This window comes from Taurulus bubalis, assembly GCF_910589615.1.
Source record: "Taurulus bubalis genome assembly, chromosome: 11".
Lineage (NCBI taxonomy): Eukaryota > Metazoa > Chordata > Actinopteri > Perciformes > Cottidae > Taurulus > Taurulus bubalis.
Genome location: NC_136599.1, coordinates 22,806,733 through 22,834,432, shown reverse-complemented (window position 1 = coordinate 22,834,432; position 27,700 = coordinate 22,806,733). Strand labels below are relative to the sequence as shown.

The following is a 27,700-nucleotide window of genomic DNA, read 5'->3' as shown; positions in this document are numbered from 1 at the left end:
AGATTACGTTTTGCTGCTGCCCCCGTCCACAGCAGTACTCTGCTTAGCTCCAGTGCTGGTACTCCTGCCTGCGTCTCCAAACTGGGGGCGCGCCGACCGGCATCTACTGAAGGTAACTGACCATGGATAAGTACCCCATAAAACCCCAGAATGATCCCTTTTAAGGGTATACATAACCAGAATAAAACTACAGTTTACTTGCATTAACAAGCAGACTATGTCGTATATCATTTGGTGTCATAGATAACTGGCAACTCATAATCACTTCAGTGCGTATGTGCGTACAGTACGTCTCGTTGGCTTCCTTCTGCACGTTTGATAAATCACTTCTCCAATGTCGACACATGCACTTTTAATGAGAATGAATCCGCAAAGAATCCATTATACATGGCAGAGGTCTGTTTTTTGGTCTGGCAACACTGCTTCCCAATTCACTTTGTTTGGTTGGCATGGACGTCATTAACACTCTGGGGACTGGGGTAATTTTCTCGATTTTTACATAATTTTTAAATTTCCCTTTTAAAGTCATTTGCATATAATCAACAATTATAGAACAATCTCCGCTATCTATATATGAGGCACCATTGTCCCAAGGCACAAGTGTAAAGAGAAAATATGACTAAAGCTGAAAAATTGAATCTTGATTTTGGACATTTTTCTTATTTGTTGTGAAAACATAACTTTACTCATGTGGTATATCAGTTTTGGTGATGGAAATTGGTTTACCAAAGGTTTTAGGTTCACAAAAGCAGTGGAATATATGAATACAATGTTAGACTCATGTAAATAAATGTCAAAAACCAAATGTATTATTATATGGTGGGGGGGATGAGCTGTGGCTGGCTTTGAGGCCTGCTATGGTGATGTGTTGGCAGGCAGACGGACAGGGAGACGATGCTGCATGTTGTCCTCTGGACCCTCACAGCTCTGAATCCACTCTGTAAAATACATTAATACAAGTCAGTATGAGTTCACTGAAATAAAGCTAACGGTGATAGAGACACCAGTTGATTACCAACCGTTCATAGCTGTAGTCAGCTATCTCCGTTAGCCTGCGCCGTGTTAGCAGCACCTAACGTGACATAAACACTACTGTAGTAACGATTAACGGAGATCCAACGCTACTAGGCGTACTAAGTTCAAGTAAGAAAGTTAACGGTGATCGGGACAACAGTTGAGTATGCACCGTTCAGTCGTAGACACGGAAGAGACATCCAACACGGCGCTATCTAGTGACGTGCTAACGCTACGAAGCTATCGTCAACAAACAGACGTTAGTTACGGTCTTACAAACACATAATGGAGGTCCAACACTACTGGTCGTACTAAGTTCACTGTAAGAGAGTTGACGGTGATAGGGGCAACAATTGATTACTCACCGTTCAGTCTCACAGAAACGCTGTAGCCAGCTATCTGGCCCGTTAGCTCCGGCTAGCTCCTTGTTAGCGAATCCTTCAGGCACTGAAGCTGCGCCGTCAGTCCCCTCCAATATAGCTTTGCTCAGGACTCTTTGCTTGGTATCTTCTGACTCACACTGAAGCTTTTCAAGCGTAGTAAGACACCTCCATGTTTAGATGCTCAGACACGGAAGTGGAAACCATATCCGCCAGATTTGAAACCATATCTCTGTGACGTATTATTGCTAAGATATAATTTTATTAAAAACGTAAACATCTGCCACCGCTTTGAAGCGGGCCCCGCCCCCAAAGGGTTAAATGAAACCCGAGCATCCAAATAAACATGAAAATTGAGTAAACCAATAGAAATAAACATCTCAATCTGCGTTTAGTGAGAGCAGCTCCGATAACGGGAGCTCTCGGGACAGCTCCTGGTTAACGCTCGAAGAAATGAATCTCCTCATCTCCTGTGAAATGTTTAGAGGTGACTGTTGCACTACAATATTGACAAATAATGAAAACAAAACTCGTCAAAAGTATGTGACGGATGATTTATTAACCAGGACACACTCTGCTTCCCTGTAATGATCATACCAAGAATGCTGAATGCTGCCTGTTCGGAGGTTAAAGAGGAAAAAAAAAGATTATGATGAAGAACTAATTGATTTATAATGAAGTTAAATTGACAGATGTATCGAAAAACAGAGCACAGCTTGTTAAAAAGGTAGGGAGAGAGGGAATCACCTGTCAGTCTGGCAGCATACAAGCCTGCCCCCCTTTTTTTTTTTCTTCACCAACTAATCATGCTGACTGTAAATAAATAAAGATGCTAATTAACAAAGCAGTGTTACAAATGAGAAACCAGTGAGGGAAAACACGTAAAGGATAAAAGCAAATGTGATGGAGCGAGTTTATTAAAGGTGAAATAACACTGGGGGCGTTAATTACAGACCTCGATCCACTCGTGCTGTTGTTCACCAGCACCGCCGGCGAAACTGCAGGGGTTTGTTTTGGTGCTGTTTTTCCCGACCCGTTGAAGTGTTTGACACGCCGTCTCTCCATTTCACTCTCCATCTTTTTCATTATTCACCTGTTGCTGCAACACCCCCCCAAAAAAAACACAGCTGTTTTTGGGACACGATGACTATTGGTGTGTGTCTTGTTGTTGTGCCCGTTGAGGCGCTTCTCCACCCCTACCCACCGCAAGGCACACCGTATCGCTCCTGCACGCAAGCCCCTGTGCTTGCATGTGAGCCACACACACACACAGGTACACACTAACCTGGCAAAGATGCTCATCGTGCAGTGAAGCGATACTCCACCTGCTTTGAAGTGCACCGGTGTTTGCGCTTGTCCGGCTTTCCCTGCGGTGTGGTGCGTCCTGGGTAATGGGGCCAGTTGCTCCTGGCTCCGTGGGCTCTTTGTTTTTCACCCGGGAAGAGGCGCTGAAGCTTCACCTCGCCAAGACGTAATGAGAGCTAATGGAGTGCGACTATGTTTGTCTCCATCCTTCACTCACTCACTGGCGCGCTCACTCACCTGTCTCCCCACCTCTCCTTCATCATCTCCCCCCACACTTCTCCGTCTGTCCGGCCCCTCCTATCTCTTTGTCCTCGTTTGACACTAACCGAGTCCTACTTAGCACGGCAACTCCCCACAGGCTATATTCCGCAGCCACCACTCCACGCTGGGCCTAAGTTCATTGCATCATTGTTATTATTATTCGTCACGTTGTTGAAACAGTTTCACATTTATTTATTGTAACCTCATCCTGTGCTTGTGAGGGTGACCATAAAACCGAATCGATAAAGCTATCAAATCGACCAGCGTTGCTCTCACTCAAATCATGAAAAATACTTGTTTTTTGCAACCCCATGTTTGCAGAATAACTACAAAATGAACCTTGAACCTTGAAAAGTACAAAATGTACCTGGCAACCTTTCGTGTTGTTTTCCTTCATTATCTTTATTGAGTACAATTTAAATGTATGAGGTTCTTTGGTAGTGCCGATTGGTGCAATTGACAGTGATCTCTCCTCGTTTCGTGTCTGGATCTTCACTATCAACTACCTAATAGTCGTGAGCAGATGGATAAACTAAATAACAAAGTAGTTTTTGGTAAGTTTATTCAAAAAGATTGGACCACTCCAACTACTTGATTAACAAACTGTATGCTTCTGTGTCTTTTCTTGCTACTTCTACTACGGTTTACATTCATGAGTCTACTTGTGTTGTGAATGTTTCGATGGTTGTTTTTAATGTTTGTCTTTACTGTAAGAGCTGCTAAACTGTTTTTCGTTGTTTTTGACAATGACATTAAAGTATTCTATTCATTAGACATAATTGAAGACCCCGGCAGAGGGTCGGTCCTGTGTGACCATATTACACACAAACGCTCGGGCAGGACTTGAACCATCGGACCTACAATAACACGCATGGTTCCTCTCCTCCTCCATAGTTTCTCTCCTCTCCTTTTTTGCCCACCCTAAAGTATCCCCATCACTCCAATCAGACTTCAAACAAAGGATCTGTCTGTACAGATTGATATGGATTAGTTCGCTCAAAGGTGTGTCTTACTCCACTGCTGTTTATTTCATAGGGGATGGGCCAGATGGTGGGAGTGTGGAAAAATGAGCACTTTTCATCTTGGCAGTATTAAACCTATCCGTCATTTCTTAGCCTTCAGCAAACTGCGCTTTCTTTCTGTCATTAATTTCTTTTTCACATTACCATTGACTTCATCATGGTTGTTAATATTTTGCGCTTGTCAGCTGAGTCACTCAGCCAATAGCTGCGAAGTCCGAGCGCGGCTGTCAATGCCGTTTGCTGAATATGCTAATAGCCTGACACCTGTTAGTATAAGAAGAGGAAAGCACACACCTCCCCATCAAACACACACTCCCACACAACATGCGAGCAGAAGACCAAAAACTGATTTTGAAGCTTTTTGGGGCGAGTTGGTGAAAGTTACCGACGCGCTCACACACGCGTTCCTCCACTTTTTCTTTTTGTATTGTAAGTGTTTCACTCAGGCGGGCGGTGTGAAGCGGGCCTCTAATCTCTCTCTCTCTCTCTCTCTCTCTCTCTCTCCCCCCCCCGATCCCCTCTTTCTTTCTTGTTCTGTTCTCTGCAGTGATGGAGCCCATGACGGTAACGACGTCGGCGGTCGGACCGGAAGAGTTCGACCGCAACGTCCCACGCATCTGCGGCGTGTGCGGTGACAAGGCCACCGGCTTCCACTTCAACGCCATGACGTGCGAGGGCTGCAAGGGTTTCTTCAGGTGCGTGCCCCCTGTCTGTTGTGAGGGGTTATTCGCTGCCCTTTTCCATGTGGAGTAGTTCTCCGTGAGCACCTGAAGTCCTTAAATGCTGTCGGATGTTTTGGGTACACTGTGTTATTTTTATGTCTGGCTCCATTAACAATGTACATTATTCAGTTCACTCGTTTTTTTGTTTTTTTCTCTCTCTCTCGTTCATATTCACTCACACGCGCGCACCCATGCTTTTTTTTCCTCCATAAATCAAGGATTCCAAATATGATTCAATAAAGATATATTGCTATTAATTTAAATCCTGCTGAAAGGAGAAGACACCATCCCTTCAAATGAGAAGTAATACACAAAAATATGGGTGAAAAGGGCTGGTATAGCATATACATATATATCTATATCTTTGGCAGTGCATTACTATGCGAAACCTTCAAAGGTGCATTCATGTTGACATGTACTGCTTATTTCAGTATAGTTTAGTATAGTATAGTTTTTTTAGTAATGGATCTGGGAGGATTAAAAACATTTATAATGAACAAGTCCTTTAAGATTGAAATTGGTTCTATCACCAATGCGCAGTGGAACGTTTGAACCACCCCTGAATAATGGTTGCTGAACGAGTAGATTTGCTCTCCTACAGGCGCAGTATGAAGCGCAAAGCCGCCTTTACCTGTCCGTTCAACGGGACCTGCACCATCACCAAGGACAATCGGCGTCACTGCCAGGCCTGTCGTCTCAAGCGCTGCGTCGACATCGGCATGATGAAAGAGTGTGAGTAGACTTTCTTTTTTTTCTCTCTCTCTCTGACCTCCGACAGTCTAGCAAAGCTGCGACTGATGTCAAAGCCGGAGGTGTGAAGACCAGCTGCAAGCATTTTAGTCTCTATTCTCTATTTTATCTTATAATGATATACCTTGTTAGCTGATGAGATGATTTAACTTATTTCCAATGCAGTTTCTCTCCCAATTTTCTCAAGGCAAGCAGCAGTAACACTTGAGACATATCTAGTAATATCTAGGTCACATTAATTTCACATCTCACCCTATAGACTGATATTTTCACAAAATGTACATTCAAATGCTCCTCACCAGAATAAATGACTGGCCTAATTAATACATACTGTCGTACTGTTGTGCAGTTTCCACATACAGTAGGTCAGATTTCTTAAAGGTTGATACTTACATAATAAAGCACTCTGCCTCCGGTTGACATCCTTTTGATGTAATATTCATTTATTCACGTGCAGCTGCTTCTGGTGCTTCTTCGGGATCAGTGCTTTAGCTTGAAAACCTGCAGCCGAGTAAACTATGTATTCACTGTTTTCACCTACTGTTGCCATTTTGTTGCACTTGACCAGTGCAGTATTTCAGCACTTACGGCCAGTTAGAGGAGGTCAGCCTACCGTCCAGTTTGATTAGTGGTCGTGTCTGCCTCTCATAAATCCAGGATTCAAATCGATGCATTATCAAAAATCAACCCATAAACATCAATTTTTCACCATTGCTGTTTTATTGATCCAGTTAATTACGCTATCATCATCATTATTGCAGTTCTATTATTCACTGACAGTATTAACTTTAATAGCTTTTCTCTTGCAGAACAGCTCAATACATGTGTTTTCAGATGCTCCAGCTGCTTGGACACATGCATGTCAGGTTGGCTTGTAAAAGCGGCAAACCGGTTCCCTGCTCGCGTCGCATTTAATCTGATATTTAAAGACATTCAGGAAGACCAGCGGCCAGTAGAATCGATGGCAGAGTGTAAATGTATCGGATGTGAGACGAGGAGGCGGTCAATAGTGGTTATACATAAGGCAGGCTGTACCATATGGCGGGCTCGGCTCGGCTCAGGTAAAATACAAGCTGCAAAATAATAATAATAATAAGCGTGTCTTTAATCCTGCTTTTAATGGCAACAGATGAGGGTTTCCATCCCCAGTGTGTCGTTAGGATGGTATTGATCAAGGTGTAGTCATTTACCTTAACTGGATTGTATTTGTGTTGCGTTTCAGAGGCTGTTTGGCACGGTTCCGCTCCTAACCATGTTGGTTATGCATGTGGCACCAGGGTGTAACACAAGCAGTAGCCGTTGCGAGGGGAGACTGAGACGTCACCTCACGCCACGTTAACACGGAATGACACTTTGTCACAACTGATTCTCAGCATTTTTCTTCATAGCGGAGCCGCGAGACGGCGCGCGCTCGGGTTTCAGCGAACCAATGGGAAGCAGCACCAACAGCAGCGTGTCAGCGTACCCGTGACAAGTCGTAGAAGACAAGGGGAGAATGAGAGAGCGAGGAGGAGGAAGGAAATAAGGAACGGAGGAAGGAAGGAAGTCAGGGGGGGGTTAAAGTCCTGTGCAACAATGACTCTCTTTCTTCAAAGGCACACACAATGGTCTGGCCCACATTTCGTTTCACAAACACTGTGTGTGGGTTTGTGTGAAACGGGGATGATGCAGGGCAGGGTTCAGACTGCCGATAACCTCGGTGCTGATCACAAATAGCCACATGACATTGGAGTGTCTGTGTTGAGAGAGAAGAACGTGCGGGAGGAGCAAGACTTATCAGTATGAAACGCTCTCTTTGTTTCTCACGGTCAGCATTCAGGTTTTTGGGGGCGGGGTGAGCGACCGAGTGTTGCAGCTGCCCTGCTCGTCCCCCCCCAACAGTGTCTGTGGGGCCGCACTGTGCTGCCTGTGCGAAACTCCCACCGTCTGCAGTAATAAGCCAGTTTTCAGGAATGTTGCGTTTACGCCAACTGCAACGGCAGAATCGCTCCAGGGCGACGCTGCAATTAGCGATTGACATTAAAAGCACAAATTCGCATTATTAACTGCGGTTTAATTACCACCACAGTCGTCTGAAGGCTGCAGTCTGGGGCATGAGTGACGTGCGTGGCCAAAACGTCCTGCAGCACTACACATCCACAGGTTAGCCGACGTTCTGCCACAAGCACCAGGAGGCTTTAAAAACACACACAAATCCAACACACGCTCCTGCACGCTTCTGCACTAATCATTTATATCCCTGGTGTCTTACTACTATATGCAGAGCAAATCAGTACGAATTTTAATTAAAAAGAATATGACTCAGTCAGTATTGCAGAAAATGTGCTGGCATGACTGCGGGGAAGTTGGCACACTCGTTTGTTAAATCGTACTTTGCCCTGATGTGAAATCGATTTCCTTTTCTCGCTGGCGACCTGTGAGAATGTTTTGTTCCTACGGCTACAGTCGTGTGTGTGTGTGTGTGTGTGTGTGTGTGTGTGTGTGTGTGTGTGTGTGTGTGTGTGTGTGTGTGTGTGTGTGCACATTTCATAGATACTATTATATTTTTATATATATTTAAGTCTTTCTTAAAATAACCTTTTCAAATCGCATTTTTGTGGCTTCTTTAAAGACATTTTAAGAAAGAGTTCTTTCAAACTGAATAACAAAAAAATCCATTGGCATTAAGATTAGGTTTTTCAGGATGCATTGTTAATACATGTCTCTTCTTTATTTTTTTTATGCAAGATGTTATGCGATTGTCCCAATGCTGTCCTAGGCAGCTTTGTCTCAGCTTCACCTGTGTGTGTGTGTGTGTGTGTGTGTGTGTGTGTGTGTAGGGGTGTGTAACAGGATTCCAATCACAGGAGAGTTTTCTGAAATGTTTTAGCCTTTTTAGATGATTGAATTCCCACCTCGGTGTGTCTCTCAGTAGCAAAAGCTTCTCCTGCGCTGCTGCCCTCCATTTGTCTCCCTAATTTGTATTCTTCGTCCTCTCTCCCGAGTCTTTTGTATTCTGTCTATTTGACAACCTTTACACAGGCATTACCATAAGTGCCAGATGCTAAATTTATAGTTGGATAGACTTGTCAAATGGCTGTGTATATACACCACAAAAAACAAAAACAGAAAAAAAGACTTGGACTCTGACTGTTTAGCTTTATCTTTCAAAGCGTTGCCATCCATAAAGAGTTAACCAGTGAACGAATTGCAACTGAAGAAAAGAGGTGAAGTGATACTTGATTGTGCTCAGAACATGTCTTCCTGTCTTTACTGCATCATATGCCTTTCTATTATCACCTATGGTAAAGCTGATGAATTATTGGCCGGTTATTATTCTGCTCACGATTCTAGACGATAAGTTTTTGGCTGAAATACGGCGCCGACTTGATCTCATTGACTACACAGTTGAGCGTTCTGTCAATAAACACAGAAGAAGAACAAGCACAGCAACAACCAGTTTAGTTATTATTATTTAAAAAAGATTTATGTACTTTGACTCGTCAAATAGATTTTTTTTCTAGTAGAGCTGCTGTTTCTGTTGTGTGATGAACAGTGATGTCGGTTATTTATTTGGTTGGCTCAGAGCGATGGAATATTAAATCACCCGTCTTTGCTCACCACGTTTTAACCTCAGTTGTCCATCAACTTCAGGTCATGAACTTATTTAAAAAAAAATTGTCCGTTATCTTATCGCCATGGGCCATAAGAAGAAGCAGATCAATATCTGTTATGGATATTGGGCTGGGGGGGATAAAAAAAATCCTGACCCGTATGTTGCACCACCAGCTACTGGTAAGCCACTTGGCCTGACTCTGCATGCGTGGGCAGCCTGACGCCCGGCTGCCCTGAATTCACCTCGTGTGACATCACACTCTCAGGCCAGCGGTGGAGAAAATTATTGGCCACACACCAAATCCAGCTTGACGCGTATCACACCGAATCTGAGCGGCGTCCATTGTGTTTAACTGGTCGGTCGGCTGGTTAATGAGTAAGCCCGCTGTGAACCTCTGGCCTCCGCTACAATGAAACACTGCCTCTCCCTCTTTGTCAGTGTCTCTGGTGTTACTGGTGTTGACCAAACCCCCCTCTCTCTTGTTCTCTCTCTCTCTCTCTCTCTCTTTCTCTCTTTCTTTCTTTCTGTCCCCGGGCTCAGAATGGCTGCTTCGACAGGCCTGTGCCAAACTTTGCCCAAACTGTGCCTATTCATCAGTGGGCTTTCTCGCTACATGCGCTCTCTCAGCCTCGCCGCGGAGGAGTTGTTCTCGGCCGTCGGCTCCTGGCGCGGGACCGGGTCGACATTGGAGCGTAGCCAAAGCTTAATTAATGACCGTTGGGTTCAAAGAGATGAAAGCCAAGTAAATCCTTTGGTTAGCTAAGCAGTCAGATTCATTCAGTTGCCTTTTTAAGCCTGTGTAGCCAAACTGTTGTTGTTGTTGTCTCTGCGTCGCCACATTATACCGTTACGTAACGCCACTCCTGTGGTTGCAATTCGGGGTGCAATCACTGAAAATCCCCTTCAAATATAGTTGTTTACAGCTTCCAGGAAAACAACCAGTATCCAGTGTTCAGTATGAGGTGCATGATCTGAACACGTCCCACTGGTCTCTTAAATCAGCAGTTACTGTAAAGTATGCATTTATTCATTCCTTTGATCTGAATATATATATATAGCGGTTAGGACTAGGTTACAGATAAAACATTTAGAAACTGCTGTATTAACAGACGAAAGCCACAACAGACATTTAGAGGAGGGGTTTCCACAGCAGACGAACCAAAAACAAGGTCCCTATCTCTTAAGAATGGTACACTCCGAAACGGCATCATTCGATGGCGCTAAATCAAATGTCTCCGTTGCTGCCAGACGGTTGGGGCATATGTGCGCGTGTTGTGACCTCACGGCTCTGGGCCTGTCTCTCTTTGGCAGTCGTGACGTCTGTCTGTCTGCACGGTGTAGCGATCAGTCGCTGTGGCAGAGAGTCAAAAGGATTATACGGGCCGAGGCATTCAGGGGTCAGCGCGTTACTCCACCAGTGTCTGCAGTGTCTTCCACCCCGGATGGCGTAAACATTCACTTTAACTGTATAAAGAGCAGCGTTTCTAAAGTCTGCACGGTTTCTTTGTTCCCTGTGTGCTATATTTAGAGGCCACACTATACCGAAGAAGCAAACGCTGTGTGAATTATCACGTTCAAGATGCGGGTTTAGCAAATATTTGCCATCCTTTTTTTTTTTTTTGGTTGAGTGGTAAATATTTGCTCTGAACACATACATGTGCAGTTTTCCTCGTGTGTTAATTAGTTCTGCAGTCTTTCACCCAGTTTCCTGTGTGCACTGGGAAGCTCGCAGTGTCTTCTTATTGCCCTCGTCAACATCGAACCACTGAACACTCTTTGTGCTTCTTTTTCTCTGGGCTTCGACAGAGACATTGTGTTCTGAAACGAGCAGTAGACATTAACATACCTGGATAGAGTGTGTTAGAGTTTACAGTTGCTAAATGGAAAAATTCTGAGCGTGTCCAGAATTCAAGGGATGCCTCCACATGGCCCGACGGCTAGCTGCTAATGGTGCTAACAGTATGTATGTGTGTGTGTGTGTGTGTGTATATATATATTCAGCACCTTCTAATAATTAGTTAGTTATGTGCGTATGTTCCGTGTGCGGGTGGGTGTGTTCGTTCAGCTTGTTCCTTTTCATAATGAGCATATACAAGCACGTATTTTGCACGGCTTCTATTTTATGACATCCATAATCCTATAACTCGATTAAACCAATCACTGTGATGTAGTGTCAGAATGTGTTTCACGTTGGGTAATAAAGCGGCTCTCTCTACGAAGCACACCGACGAGAAATGTAACAGAAGGATTTCTTTCAGCCCACCTCATTACAGATGTCACATTTGCACACGGAACATTGGAGCCGCCTGTTTTTCATCTTTATAAAATCTCTTCAGGCACAGCTTGTATTCCGGGGTTTCCGGTTTCACACCACGAGTGGCCGCCATGCAACACGCATCCAGATGCTGGGTCACTCGGTGTGTTGCTGAGAGGCGCCTTTTTTTTCTTTTCTTTTTTTTTTAAGAAACAAAAAAATCTACGGCAGGAACAGTGTCGGCTTTAGGGTTTGATTGTTGAAATGGCCTTTCGCACAATAACAGTTTGAACCGGAGCAGCCAGACTGACGGCAGCTGCCTGGTTTAGGCTCGGTAGATCTCAGAGGAGGGGGGGAAATCGCCACAGAGAGACCTCTAGAGACCCAGCACTGTGACTTAAAATTGAAATTTTTAGAAAGCCAATAGACTGAGGTGCTGTTGCTAGTGTGACTAACTCAGCCTTTCCACTACGTTCATCCACTCATGGCCAGTCGTACGGTATTAAAAAGCCGACAAAACAATATTCATTCTTCATGTTTGTGAGCGCATTGGCTTTTCAAAGCCGATAGAGACGGAAGTGAATCTGTTGCGATCTGTAATAAATAATGAGTGCAGTGAATATAACATTACAAAGTAATGTAATGTTTAAGACATGGGGAAGTGGCACGCAATCCAAGCCATTCCCAAAAGATCCTCTCATCGAGTCAGAACCTAAGAGAGTCGCTCCAAACAGTATGTCTAATCCATTCTGCACCGCCGTTCCACTCGGCCCGCAGTCTCCACTCCTGCAGCATGAATAAGGCAAAAGGCACTTAAACATCCAACATCGGGCCGCATGAAAAGTTAGCAGACGGGCCTTTTCTGCGTGCCGAGCTCAGGAGATATATGGTTCATGTAACCTGAGATGAAAATATTTGGAGCTTACACTACAGCCCCTTCACCTAGTTTTCAAAGCTAACTTTGTTTAACTGCTAACAAGTAGCACTTTATTTCTTTAAAGCCACAATGCAACTTTAAAACTGAACTTTTTAATTTGTGCTGTTGCAGCCAGTTCAATATTTTGGGATATGAACATGCTCGGCATGAGCGGCCACGTGATAATGTTGCGTTTCAAAATGCCTTGACTCCTTTCAAAGTGTTGTTACGGTACATCATAAGAGCTTTCTTTTTTCGGTATTCCTTTTTTTTTCAACTCATCACAATATGGGGGAAAAAACAACCTCATATAACCCTAACCTTTAAATTAACTAGATGTTCAAGTACCTGGATTGATTAAAAGTACTACCAAAATTAATAACAAAAAACACAACCCCTAAAATTTGAAAATAACCTTCATTAACATCGTGATGTAGTTTAAATACCTTGAAGAGAGGAGAGCAAGCAGAAACTGAATTGTGGCATGCTATCATTCTGAAATACTATAATACAAATGGACTAAGGGATGACATGCAAAATTATTATATTAATATTTCCTTAAACACAAAAACCTAAATTTAAGATTTATTGTGGCCAAAACCACAAACCGACAAACTCTGGGTCTGAAACGGGAAAAACCTGCATTCTTTTTCCTGGCCATCAGGGGCCTCTTATTTTTGCAAAAAGAAGTCTGTGTTTTGGTCCGGTAGGCACCGTTCATATAGGCCATATTGGCACCGGTTTTAGGTACCCAACCCTACTTAATACCTGCATTCTATCTCCTGACCAGCAGGGGGAGACTTCTCTGGTTGCAAATAGAAGTCTATGAGAAAATTACTCTACTTCTCTCTTGATTTATTACCTCAGTAAACATTGTAAAATTACTTTATGGTAGTCTTCAATACAGCATGATGTTTATTTATTTAGTAAATGATGGTCCATTTAGAGTCAAACAGACCATAAAGTAGAGTATGCTTTAGGGCGTGGCTACCTTGTGATTGACAGGTTACTCACTACCACAGCATTATCCGGTCTCTGAGAGTTGTCTCTGTTTTAACTTGAGGCGCGTGTGTGTGTGTGTGTGTGTGTGTGTGTGTGTGTGTGTGTGTTTGTGCGTGTGTATTTCTGTTGAGACATTCAGATGGTAGAGTCAGAATTTGGCGTAAACAGAATGAGAACATGGATCCATCATGCCTTGTTACCACTGTGCAGGCTGGTGGTGGTGTAATGGTGTGGGGGATGTTTTCTTGGCACACTTTAGGCCCCTTAGTGCCAATTGGGCATCGTTTAAATGCCACGGCCTACCTGAGCATTGTTTCTGACCATGTCCATCCCGTTATGGCCACCATGTACCCATCCTCTGACGGCTACTTCCAGCAGGATAATGCACCATGTCACAAAGCTCCAATCATTTCTAATTGGTTTCTTGAACATGACAATGAGTTCACTGTACTAAAATGGCCCCCACAGTCACCAGATCTCAACCCAATAGAGCATCTTTGGCATGTGGTGGAACGGGAGCTTTGTGCCGTGGATGTGCATCCCACAAATCTCCATCAACTGCAAGATGCTATCCTATCAATATGGGCCAACATTTCTAAAGAATGCTTTCAGCACCTTGTTGAATCAATGCCACGTAGAATTAAGGCAGTTCTGAAGGCGAAAGGGGGTCAAACACAGTATTAGTATGGTGTTCCTAATAATCCTTTAGGTGAGTGTATATTAGTGCTTCCCTGTGCGTAATGCAGATAGTGCAAAGAGAGTGAGGTGTCACTCACTACGCTCTGTCTGTCACCTGTGCATGTGTTTACTTTCACCCAGATCAATTACGCCTTGTGATACTTTGGGTGTTGATAGAGCTCCCTTTTGATTAAATCTAAAGACTTATTTGTAGCGTTTTTTTTTTTTATCACCAGATTTTCAATGCAAGCCCATCACATGGAGACATTTTTAGTTTATGATGTTGGGAGAGTTTGAAGTTTGAAAATGTGTGTTTAATGGTAATCTTACCCCTTTTTTTCATTGTTTCTTTGGCCAGCTTTGACATTCGTATTTGTGATTGCTGATTTGTGCGTATGCTGGGGAGTTTTAATGTCTGAATGAATCCTCTTTTACAGTCATCCTGACCGACGAGGAGGTTCAGAGGAAGAAGGACATGATAATGAAGAGGAAAGAGGAGGAGGCAGCCCGGGAGGCAATGAGGCCACGTCTGAACGAGGAGCAGTCCCAGATCATCTCCAGTCTGGTGGAGGCTCACCACAAGACTTACGATGCCTCCTATTCTGACTTCTCCCGCTTCAGGGTGAGTCCAGCACAACGTTTCCTCCTCCACCACAACCGCATTGAATTTTCATTTATCATCTGTGCAGCCAAAATCACTTTGTTGTCCACCATAAATATGGGTGCAGCGGGTCATGATGTCATGCGACGGAAGGGAGTGTTCGCCGAAGCACGGCATCGGACCACAACACTACGTTTCCCAGTCAAAAGCTAATTGATACAGAAGCAGCTTTTCTTTCAACACAACACACAGCATAGTGCCAGTCTTAAGGTAGCAGCCTGCCACCATTTAAAAAAAACTACATTCCATGGAGGTTAAATGCTTCAGAACTCGGCAAACAACAAGAAAGTAATACCATCTGCTCTGGTTTGCCACATCATCACAGGCCTTGGCCTTCTCTTTGATTTGTGTCTATTACTGTAATTGGCAGCAGTATAAAGAATGTATCTGTCCTTGCTTAATTTATACCAGGGCCACTGAGAATTCTTTAATCTGTTTGGCTGGATCAGCGTTTAGTGACTGCACAGTTTCACCTATGGCTGCAAACCGTAGGCATGGACAGTGAGGCCGAGCTAAACATCTGAGCTCATATTATTTTGCGTGTTTGGAGTTTGACTGAATCTTCACGTCCAAACCGGTCAGCTTTGTTCACCCCTTCCTGTTTAACTGCGCAAATATTCTGGGGCTCAGGAACAGTATTTTATGTTTTAAACAAAGGGATCAAAATGTGTTTTATGTGTAAATTAAAGTACTTAATAAGCACTTAATACATACTTAAGGGTGCAATCCGATCTACATTTTTGTAGACATCTTATACGGTTGTGGCACGATCGCGGTGACAAAATCTCTCCGCACGTGAAAATATAAACATCTGGCAAAGTGCCTCTCGGGACAGCTGCAAATAGTGCCGGAAACCGCAGTCGTATTTACTTCAGGCCAACACGTCAGCTACCGTCGTCCGTGTTTCTGTGATTTCAATTAGTAACGAGAGACACCAAAAGGCGTTGAACCTCCCGACGGAGGCGTTGCATCTTCTTTCTCCACGTTACGAGCTTAATACTTTCAGCCGCCGTTCCCCCTGCAGACCACAGCAACTGGGTTTTCCGGATGGAGGATGCAGATCGGATGAAACGTTTCCCTTTGTCTGTATGTTCTAGCACACACTGTGCAGACAGTAAAAAGAAGGGACACCCACAACGTAGTATCTGAGTGTGAACCTTTTCAAGACAAAGCCCTCCTTCACAGTAGAGCAGTCCAAAATAAAATTAAAAAAGGAGTACTTCAGAAGTGATTAGCAATTGTTTCCTTAAGAAAAATAAACTGACGAAGGCCACAAACTGCTACTTTTCATTAAAAACACCCATCGTCATTGCTTCTCAGGGAACTCGAGCTTCCGTGTGAACATAGAAATAATCCACCTGGTTTCATGCTGCCACCTCTAAGAATTTATCAGTTATCACAGCTGGACAACAGGACTTCCTTAAACCCGGAACCCCGCTTAAATGCAGTACAATAAGCACAGCTCCAGATTATACTCAGCAGAGTTTTCCAGGTGACTCTGATCCTGCTTTGTGAATCAGACTCTTGGTGCACGGCGATGATTTGTACTGGATATATAACCCCGACCCCGTGGAGGACGAGCCCCAGCAGTGCATAGAGTTGTGAACGTATTATGCTGCTATATTAATATTGGTGTTTCTCTGTGTGTCTGTGTGTGTGTGTGTGTGTGTGTGTGTGTGTGTGTGTTCACAGCCTCCGGTGCGTGAAGGCCCAGTAACACGCAGTGCCAGCAGAGCCGCCTCCCTTCACTCTTTGTCTGATGCCTCCTCTGACTCATTCAACCACTCACCTGGTGAGAGTTGTTGTCCTCCTCCTCCCGTCTTTGTTCGTTTTCATGCTTCAGGGTTATCTCCACCAAAGACACAGTCGTGAAGAACTCTGTTAATTTACATACACACAGGGATACAAACGGCAGCCATCTGCCCGCTGTCGACCTTTTCTTTCTCACTGGGTTTTATCGTCTTTGTACAGTTGTACAACCGCTCTCTTTTACTTAGCATGGCCGCCTCACTGGGGAAACGAGCACATGCATCAGTGTTCCCCACAGGATTTCGTGAGACTGTGGTCGGTGGACTTTAAACCCGCTCGGGAGGGCAAGAACATGTTGTACATTTTGAAGTTAAATGCATCAATGTGGTGTGTTGAGAGCAGAGTCAAGGGCCTCGAAGCTCAAGAGCGTGGTGTATGAGTAGGGGTCCCTATTTTAAGACGGGCCCTCTGAGGACAGTCGGACCAGGAGCTGGGGGCCCCGTCCCTCGCCTCAGGGTGCAAGACCCAACCCGTTAAGTAAAACTATTTTCAGTTCATCCTTAAGCTGTGGTGGGCCACAGTCTATGTAATTATTGGGAAACACTGATGCATCCTTGTTAAACTCATGACATCACATTTTATTGTGTTTAATGTTCTAATTATTGGGAAGACTATTATCTGTTATTACTATTGTGTAGCCTGTTGTCCATGATGGATAGGGAGTGATAAGTGCAATTGAAAATAGGAAACGTTTTTGCTTCTTATTTTATTTATTGTCAATATCCACTGGTTTTAAAAGTCTGAAATGGTCTGCAAGTACCAAAACAGCTTTAAAACTGCCTTTCATGCAAAAATAATCATATTTTGTAAGTTTTGCATATGTGTATTCAAGCTTTGTTTTAATGTGGAGCTAGCACTTTTTTTTTAATTATTAATTTTATCTCCAACATTATAGCTTCATTATAACCTTTAGCTCATGGGAATGCCAATAAAGAAATACACTGCTTATTTTTCCAGCTTTTTTATTTTTTTAATTACTTTTCTCACCTCCTGTTTTGCCATGTTTAACCTCTCACTGGCTCTTTTGCTCTCTCTGTGTGTTCAAAATGCCTCCTTTGAATCCCTTTCTTACTCTGCCCTCTCCTTGCTTCCTTCTTCTGTGCTCATCTTGTCTCCTAATCCCCTCAAACAGAGTCCGTGGACACCAAGATGAACTTCAGCAGCCTGTTAATGATGTACCAGGACGGCGCCAGCAGTCCAGACTCCAGTGAGGAGGACACAAAGCTCTCTATGCTGCCCCACCTGGCTGACCTGGTCTCCTACAGCATCCAGAAGGTCATAGGCTTCGCCAAGATGATCCCCGGCTTTAGGTACAAACCTGATGCACAGGAATGAATAATCAACAGTGGGGGCTGTCCTGGATAACTGACAAATGCAACGTAGTGCATTTTAGTTGACTTTGGTTGACTATAAAATGCTTCATACACAGAAAACTCACTGACCGATAATCCGTCCGTGGTGCTCCATCACCAGCCTGTTGCCAACGTTACCACGGTAACGGGGAAATAGCGTCCTTGTAACTGTCCTTGGTGCTGAGGAAAACAAAACCTATCCTTCAGAACTCTCATCGACATCTTTCCACACACAAAGCCCCTCGAATGCCTGTCCTCATAGTTCACGAAGGGGTCACTCCAAAGAAGTTTGAATAAAGGGATTCATTTGATCTTTATTTTTTTCTTGTTACCGCGACTCTTGAATGAATATAACTTCAGGCCTCCCTTGAAGCGCTGAAAGCGGTAGAGCATAACACTATTTGTCCACAGTGTAAATTATGTTTTTGGAAAGCTAAACTCCAACAAATATGGATTGAAGCCGACTATTTTTATTTTGTTCGCTAAAATCATGTTGAGAATGTTGGAAATGATTACGTCTATCTAATGATATTAGTGAAGCCTGATCTGTATATGATACTGTGCAGAAATACCTGCTTTAAACACAATTAATAGAAAGAAAAGCTGCTTTAGCGTTCATGTTGATGTCAACTTTTTGTCTGACGCTGCAAACTATCCAATACAGAAACAAATGCGAACTGTGTGGCCATGTTTTATACATTTTAATCGCAAAAAGGATTAGTTAATTAAAATATAAATTAAAATAATCAGATTAATTAGTATTAAAAAAAACTGCTAGTTGCAAACCTAATCAGAACTGCAGAAGCTGACCTTTACCTTAGATCAGGGAAGGCTCAGAAGTGCTCTCGTATAGATCTCCAATATAAGTTATTATCCTTCCGACCGGCACTCACCGACACGAAGGCCAGCAGCCTCCATTCAGCCCCTCCCCCGCACGCAGAGCGGGGACATTGTTTGCTAGAGCGAGATTCTATTATCACTCCCAAACAAACAAGCTCTTCCAGGAATACGCCGGAACAGGCTGTGGCTTTAAAAATACGTGGCGCGCTGAGAGATAAGTTCATAAATGTATGCACGCCCACAGGCCGCGTAATGCAAGAGCAGAGGAGACCCATGCGGGTGCGCATAATGCATGCCTTTTTGCATGTTCTGAAACCCGATAATTGTTGACGTGCATTTACCTCCATTTACTCCTGCTGCTCACCTCGTTGTGGAGCCGAGTCGCAGCTGTGTGTAGTATGTCCTATGGGAGCATCGAGCATTACACTGTTCACCGAGAAGATCCCACACAATTCTCACCCTGGACCTCCAGACCAAACTCCGGTCAGACCATTGAACCTCGGTGCATCCCTGGGCGTTGATTTGTGAAGCACCTCTTGAACGTGTTTACCTTCTCAGTGAGTACATTCTGGGCAACTGTATCGTACAACAAAATTTGAGGTGGAAATTGCCAGAGTGGTTCAGACGGCAGTATCCGAAATGGCTCGCACGCAGCCTAAAATGTTTCGGTTTAGTTTATGCTACACAGGAACAACAACAACAACGTGTCGCTTGCTACTGGATCCTGTTGGCACTGCACATGTGCACACTATTACTACACACCTGCGGTTAAACACTCTCATGCGCAGTCATTTTCTTTTTGCCTTTTTTATGCTACAATAATGAACAACAAGTCAAGTCAAAACTGTTAAATTCTATTCATTCAGGTCTTAAGGCCTTTTCACGCACCACGTCAATACCTGTTATTTGTACTTTCACACAGAACGTGAATATTAACGAGTTCAACCTCGACAATGCAGCGCAGCACAGATCCACTCCATCTGCTCTTGCCTTTCACAATGAAAGACATGAGACACATCAGTACCTGCGCAACCGTTTACCAGAGGGAGCTCAAATTCACTCTGAATATTTTGTTAAAAGAGAACTCGATCATATAGCTTGCAGAAGCTCAGGCTACACAACAATTTACCTCAGACAGACTACCAGATGTTGCTCTGGGTATATTTAGTGCAAAAATAATGAGTGGATAACTAAAGAAGGGAACCTAGAGGCTCCTTTTTCCATGAGTAGTGGTGACGCTTTATGGCCTTCCTCAAGTCACACCTGCTTCTGTCAGTGTGGAGATACACACACTGCATGCACACACTGTATATACAGTCAATATTAAATGTAACATAAGGGGCTCTGCATGTACACTGTGCTTGTGTGCGTGTGCTTTTATGGCCACACAAAGCCTGTTGCTACAGTAACCATATAATAAATGAATACATTAATTGCGCTTATAAGCCCAAAACCACACACACACATTTACGTGTAGGTGGTTAAGTAGAACCTTCTGACTGTTTAAGTGTTATCTGTCGTAAATGGGTTTTGCCACGTGGATAATTGAAATCAGACGGGCAAAAAAGGGCAAATTGCACTCCGTATCTTTTGTGACCAGAACTTGAGCAGATGGTGGTTGCAAATGATGCACTTCACTCTTTTGTGATGTTTTTTTTCCAGTCCGTGTTGTTAACCACACTTTGCCCACCATGGATGCATAAAGAGAACTGGTTACAGTGTTGGAGGCGACGCCCCGCTCGTTCCTATGAACGTTGCTCCATGGTGCATGAAGCCAAAAATGGTAGATTTTGGAAACTGTCTGATTTGGTTCACAGCCCGGCGCTCTTGCTTTGGGCTTGAACCAACCCCACGTACAGGATGGCTCGGAATGATTTCAGTAGACAGAAACTACAGTTGGCATTGGTTAGATTTGATGCAGATCTCTTATTCCTAATGTTGTAACTAGGGCTGCAACAACGAATCGATAAAAATCGATTAACAAAAGTGTTGGCAACGAATTTCATTATCGATTCGTTGTGTCGCGCGATTATTACGGCAGTCATAAAGTCGTGGAGAAGAGAAGAAAAAAAGAGCGGAGCAGAGCAACTGGCCGCCAGCGTGTTTGAGATTGGAGTGAGAGACTGAGACACCGGCGGATCTGGCTGCAGGTTGTTTTTTTTACTCAAAGTAGACTGAATCAAATCACGTAGTTGGGTTTAGCCAACAACGTCATTTCGTGGTCGTAAGAGGCCCAGAATGAAATAGTTTAAGGAAGAGGACTCTATATGCAGCGCAGCTTGATGCAGAGCTGAGATGAGGTGGAGCTGGGCCTGGAGGTGAGGGGAGCAGTGCAGCTTCCCACTGTCCCAGGGTTTCATACATATTGATAAAGCAGGGCATGCTAAAGCAGCCTCTGCTCCAAGGAGATCAATTACAGTAAAAAGGCAGATGTAAAGCATACATGTGTATGTTTTTAGTGTTTGTCCATTTTAATCTAATTTGTTTAATTAACAGCTCGGGGATGTTCAAGGAGCAACCTGTTTGTGCTTTCTGAACATGTTTATGTTTTGTACTGTGAATTTGCACTGTCACTTCTGTTTTTGAACAAAGGGTTGGAAATTAATGTTTTTTTGCTTTTTTTATCCGATTCATTGATTAATCGAAAAAATAATCAACCGATTAATCGATTATTAAAATAGTCGTTAGTTGCAGCCCTAGTTGTAACAAACATAAAACCTACTGTTTTAATTGTTGTTTTATTGAAATGCAGATTTGTTTGGTTGATTCCTATTTCTTAAAAGTCAGACTTGACAATTCAGTCTTTATAGGAACTATAACTGAAAGCATACACACATGTTTATGTGTGTACACGAAAATTAAAATTTAATGAATTAATTGAATTTATTTTTTCTTTAGTTGTAAAGGATTTGTATTACATTTTTGTTGATGCAATACAAAGACAACTGTGTATCTGTGACCGTTTCAGAGAGCTGACGGCAGAAGACCAGATCGCTCTGTTGAAGTCCAGTGCCATCGAGATCATCATGCTGCGTTCAAACCAGTCGTTCAGTCTGGAGGACATGTCCTGGAGCTGCGGGGGGCCGGATTTCAAATACTGCGTCAATGACGTCACAAAGGGTCGGTCTCATCTCACTGGCGAAACAAACTACCTTGTTTTTTTTATTTGTGTTTTACCTGCGGCATCGGTACATAAAGACGTAAGCAGCGTGTTTAGACCTTGATTATTGATGACGCATCCTCTCAACACACACACACACACACACACACCTCTTCCCTGTTCACCCAAAGCTCCGGAAATTTCCCACGAAGTTAGAATCACTGCAGTGCTAAAACGTGCCTGCGCACACAACTACACGCTTCATGATGGGGATGATGACGCTGTGAATTCTTTTTTTCTTTTTTCTCCCACCTTTTATATAACAGAGCCTTGCATGATCACACACACAGTACTTTTCTATGCACACTTGCGCAAGACTGTGATGTGTGGACTTCAGGTATTTTCATGGAAGCCATAAAGCAGCCGCAAACACACACTAACACTGTCCGCTTTGAGTCACTCACACGTGCAGGGCAGGAGGTAATGCGCTCTGTTCGCGATGTATAAAATACAGCGAGGGTAATGATTCTCCCACTGCTGTGCAACGTGTGTTTTTCATGTATAAATCGGTTTAGAAAGGCCCCCCTTAGTGGCAGAAGATGCTAACGGTATGCTCCCGTGTCGTCCTCAACCTCAGCGGGTCACACTCTGGATCTGTTGGAGCCGCTGGTGAAGTTCCAGGTCGGCCTGAAGAAACTCAACCTGCACGAGGAGGAACACGTGCTGCTCATGGCCATCTGCCTGCTCTCTCCAGGTACTGCTCGTGTTGTGTGCTTTAATCTGTGTGTTCAGTGTAGTTGTGTATTCCCAGTCTTTTTTTTTTTTTAACCAAACAGTGTAGCAAGAGGGCCGTGTCGCTCGCTGAATGGTCAGGAATTCACACATGTGGTGATGAATGCTTGTTAGTGAACGAGGTCATCGAGCAGCAAGGACCACGTCATGAGCAGGCGATGACTCACTACTCGTCTAAATCATGTCGAAGGCCGCCTGGTTCCACTATTAAACGCCATTGCGAGTTAATAAATGTTTCAGTTCACTGCGTTCTTAAGAGATGTGAACAAATTCAAGCAAACGGCGATGGAGTTCATAAATGAAATGTGGATTTGGTTTCATCGTTTTACACATCAGTATTTTTTCTTATAGTAGCATGGGTGCCTGTGTAATAGTTAATGAGGGCTCAAGGTTAGTGGCACTGGCACAGGGAGGTATAGTAGTTCATTTAACACCTAAAAATGCTATTTCCTGCGATATAGAGCCTTCAGTCACGACCAATAAAGCTGCTCTCTCACTTTCTATTGCACTGTATCTGGAAAATACACAGTTCGTCAAGATTAATCGCAAAGCTACGCGACCAGTCAGATATTCTGAACGCAGTAACACGTCTTATGTGACTGTAAGGGACGACATCATTCGACTGGGCTCGGAACGCTGGCTGTGATGCTAAGGCTGATGGGAGAGAGAGAGAGCACTTCCTGTGATTCATCGGGCAACAAAAGCTGTCTTATTTCTGTTTTAAAGAGATTTCAAAACAAACACCGATTTTATTTATTTATTTATTTATTTTTTTGTCCGAACCTGATGTTCAAAATGCAGTTGAGGAAGTTACTACATGTTGTAATAAGTGTATCAATAGGCATGTCTATAGAACCAGATCCATCCACTACAACAAACGGTCCTGACTGATGCTCTCTCTCTCTCTCTCTCTCTCTCTCTCTCTCTCTCTCTCTCTCTCCCTCTTTTCATCCACCTGAACCTGACCCCGCTCTCCTCCCCCCTTCTCCGATGGCAGACCGCCCCGGCGTCCATGACCACGGCCGCATCGAGCAGCTCCAGGACCACATGTCTGAGACGCTGCAGGCCTACATCCAGGTGAACCACCCCGGCGGGCGCCTCCTCTACGCCAAGATGATCCAGAAGCTGGCCGACCTGCGCAGCTTGAACGAGGAGCACTCAAAGCAGTACCGCTCGCTCTCCTTCCAGCCCGAGCACAGCACGCAGCTCACCCCGCTGGTGCTGGAGGTGTTCGGCAGCGAGGTGTCATAGCGGAGGAGGAGGAGGAGGAGGAGAAGGAGGAGGGGGAGGAGGCGGTGGTGCCGCGCTCGCTCGCATGTACACACACACACACTCATAACCAACCATTTCCGCCTCCCCCTTCTCCTGCGAAAACCCCAGCCCTGATGCACCTGGACGGAGGGAGAAAGATGGATAATCGGATAGGTAGACGGTTGCCTTCACCTCTTCATCATCTCCCCATCCTCCTCCTCCTCCCGACCTCAAGTGGCAAGGCTCAGATGCCCAAATCCCTCTGGATTTATGGATTCAATACACCTCAATATGCTCTCGGATAACCAGATTGTATTTTAAAGCTCTGGATCGGGCAAACACGGCACCGCATTAAATCAGGCAGACACCCGCTACAGACTTACTACCCCGGATCGTCTCCAAATCCCCCAAAGCTCCTCTTCCCATCAGCACCTCTCCCTCCCTCGGGCACCCCCGCTAGATCCGTGCCATTTATTTCTCCACCCCACCACAGTGAAGACAGCTTGATGGATGTGACGGCCGTGCGTGCGTCCCTTCGACCATCACCCCCGTGACATTGTTCAGTGCTCGCGTCATCCTGTGACTGATGGGAACAGATACACAGATTCACACCCATTCACCACACCGGCCCTTGTGGGCTGAAGAGCAACGTTAGTACAATCGTGTTTGGTGGCTTTAAACTCCTGTAATCGACCTATACTAAACATCAGCCTGGCCAGCAAGCTCACGATAACGGAGTTTCAAAACGGTCGGGCGGCTTCGCCTCCGTGTGTGTGTGTGTGTGTGTGTGTGTGTGTGTGTGTGTGTGCGTGCGTGCGTGTGTGTGTGTTTTTAAGGAGAGGTCACGGACGGTCCGCTGAAGCGAAGAAAGAAGGAAGTTTGAGTAGGAACGGTGCTAAGAGGTGAGATTTGGAGGGAGCAGTAAAAGGAGGTGGGAGAGACGGAGGGATGTGCTCCGGTTGGAATTCCCTGTTCACGAGACGAAAGGGAATTTCATAAAACAAGAATGTATGTATAATGCTATATAAATATGAATGGTATATATATATATATATCTCAAAATAAGAAAGTGAAACAGGTTGCTTCCGTGGAAGCAAAAAGTTCCGAGTGTTGTATAATGTAGAGGACTTGAAGGCCTCTTCAGTCGTGTTTGTGTTTGTGTGTCTTTCAAAAGGCAAATGCCCGCACACACACACACACACAAACACACACACACAGAGGGCGCTGAGAAGTGTATGAGGAGTCCTATTTGTGTGTACAGTATATGAGAATATTGATGGACCACAAGGGGGTGTGTGCAGGCGCCGGGCCGAGGGCTTTAGTGCAGAGAAGCACTACGTCGTTTTCTTTTCTTTCTTTTTTTTTTTCTCTGGGACCTGTGAATTTTGTAGACTGACACATGCAAACACGACGCCATGTTTCGTGGATAGTGACTATCAAAAAATTATTTTTTTTCGGCTGGTTAGATTGCTGCTAAGACAGTTGGGGATAGAAAGTTGGACTGAAAGCCAACTGCCGGCTATCTGCCTCAGGGAAACGTTTGTCTGGTGAGGTTGTGTACTTGATGTGTGTGGCGTAAGCTTACAATCATAAGACGGAGATTGTTTTTTTGTTGTTTTTTTTAAGCTCCAGGCATCACTGTGATTTCTAATCATGCTAAATAACAGTAAGTAAGCTAAAAGTGGAAGTTTTTTTTGCGATAACGATTACTCCAAGATTTTTCATTCCTGAACGGTTTTAAAACTCCTCATGACATGGTGCTCATCGCTGCACCTTCATATTCAACGGCTAGAGTACAGCGCCATACATCAGCCTTAATTCTTATTTTATCTTTTCTTCAAGTGAATAATCTACAGAAAGTAGCAGTGTAGTGTTTATAGAATGAATTCCTTCAAATGTTCTCAACAGCTGGGCAGTTAGAAAGTGATATCACACAGAAAGATAACTTTGTTTTATCTCAAATGTAAAAATGTCACGCCTCATACCTTTTTTTTTTTTTTTTTTTTTAGTTGTCATTCTCTCTCTGTCTCTGTCTCTGTCTCTCTCTCTCTCTCTCTCTTCCTCTTCAACACCAGCCACATAAGCGAGGTTTAGGATGTTACTCTCCAGCATCACTACATGTCATATCGCGTCTCGCTCGACCTCTCATGCGGGCCTGGAACACCCCCTTGTGGACAAACTCTGTAAATACCACTTGCTAAGTCTGTACATAGTTTAGAGATTAATGTAGGCAAAAATACTAAGAATTCAGTTGTTGATGGCGAGATGCTCTTGGAGATACGGCACTATATGCAATCGGGAGACAGACTCTTAACGCTATGTTCAACCCGGATGGGCAGAGGGTGACGCTCCTGGTCCGGCTGCTTTGGGGTGCAATGGCTTCTAAAACAACCCAACATTCTGCAAATTCAGCTTCAACCCACTTTATAACTTCAAAATACTGATGGTTGTGTGTTTTCGCCACACAACACCCCTGAAATAACCTGGTTTCAGACCTATATAGTCCCCAATGAACCGGTCCAACCCGGTGTTGAATGATGCTCTGACTAGTGCGATGACCCGGGGATCGGATGTGTCATACTGGTAACAGCCTCATGTGACTGAACATTCCCAGCGTGGGGGCTTTGGTTGATCATTCCAACTGGCTGAGTCTCGTGCACCCCAACAACACAGCGTCTCTTCACCAGGACGCGTCCTCTCTGCCCGTCCCCAAGCTTATGGATGTACATCTTTTCTCTTTCTAAAGTCTATCGATAAGCTTTCGACAATTATACAGTATATTCTTAATATTTTCTTTTTTTTGGGGGGGGGGGAATCTTGTATTTTATTTTTTCTTTTGTGTTTCTTTTCAAGATTGTCAATATGTGTCAGTTTGCTGTCACTTGCTAGCGCTTGGCTTGCTAGCGCTTGGCTTGCTGCGCGGGGACGTCGCTGTGATGAAGCCGAGGGAGACCTGGTGGACTCCTGGAGCCTTTTCCCAGAGCTCCACCTCCCTTGTTCCCTTCATTTCAAGCGAGCGAAAACGGAATAGCCCTTTTTTTTTTCTCTCTTTAACTAAAGATGCGGCTTTGCTTTCTTGTTTGGACCGGGAAGGGACACTGGCACTCACTCCCCTTCCTTATTTTTTTTTTTATGGAATTAAAACAACAATGCAGCCTTGTTTCACCTGCAGCCGCACCCTAAAGGGGGAAGGAAACGCCGTGGAGATAAATAATGGTCTTATTTGCCGATGGACAAGACCTAGGCTCTGAGAGAAGAAAACAAAACGGCTCCATCTGCTTTTCCTGAAGCAGGATGACAAACAATCAAGTATCCGGACTAACACTGCCTCAACCGACTTACGCAGGATTTAGCCAATGGCAAACTGTCGCAACAGCGTGCCTCTTCACCATCCAACCATCTAACCTCTTCCTCTTCTTTCTTCTTCTTCTTCAGCCTATTATTACAGCAGGATTACTCTTCATAGCTTTAACTCGGCAGCCGCTCAGGCTCTGCTCTCGGACAACTGTGGTGCACCAAGGGCTGATGGGAAGTTTAGTGAAACAGCTGCTGTGGAATTGGATCCTGTCACTTTAATGTGGGAGAAGGGAAAAAAAGAGACAATGCAGATATTGCCTCTTTTTTTTCCTTCTCTTTTTTTTGGTCCCGTTTGACCCAGAAAGCCCTGTGGACTGGACCTCAGAAGACTGTGTAGAATCTGTAGACAAGATCTCAGTGTTTTTAACGAAATGAAAGGAGACATAGTGCCGTGACTGACGAGGCCACGCCTCCTGAACCCAAAGTGTGACATTTACCTTTTTCTCACATCGCAGCTCTTGGAATTTTAGCAAAAATAAGACAAAAAAAAGTATCATTGTTTTGTTAACGAGTAGTTGTTGAAATGCATGTAAAAACTGGACTTTATTTTTTTTTTCCAACATCTACATTTCAAAAGGAAAGCGAGGTCGGTTTCAACCCTCCTCCCCTCAACCAGGTCAGCAGCTCCACCTCAGTAGC

At 44.2% G+C, this 27,700-nt stretch overlaps 1 protein-coding gene across 1 annotated transcript; it reads left to right on the top strand.

Moving 5' to 3' along the window:
- On the top strand, nucleotides 1-23,704 carry LOC306743651 (vitamin D3 receptor A; the record flags this gene model as incomplete). The annotated part of the gene is made up of 9 exons (XM_079226186.1): nucleotides 1-112; nucleotides 4,530-4,677; nucleotides 5,306-5,436; nucleotides 14,337-14,521; nucleotides 16,253-16,352; nucleotides 17,502-17,679; nucleotides 21,530-21,681; nucleotides 22,299-22,415; nucleotides 23,451-23,704. Exons 2-9 carry the CDS (start codon nucleotides 4,532-4,534, stop codon nucleotides 23,702-23,704), a joined length of 1,263 nt encoding a protein of 420 aa, XP_079082312.1. The 5' UTR covers nucleotides 1-112; nucleotides 4,530-4,531.
- Between the last annotated feature and the right edge of the window lie 3,996 nt (nucleotides 23,705-27,700).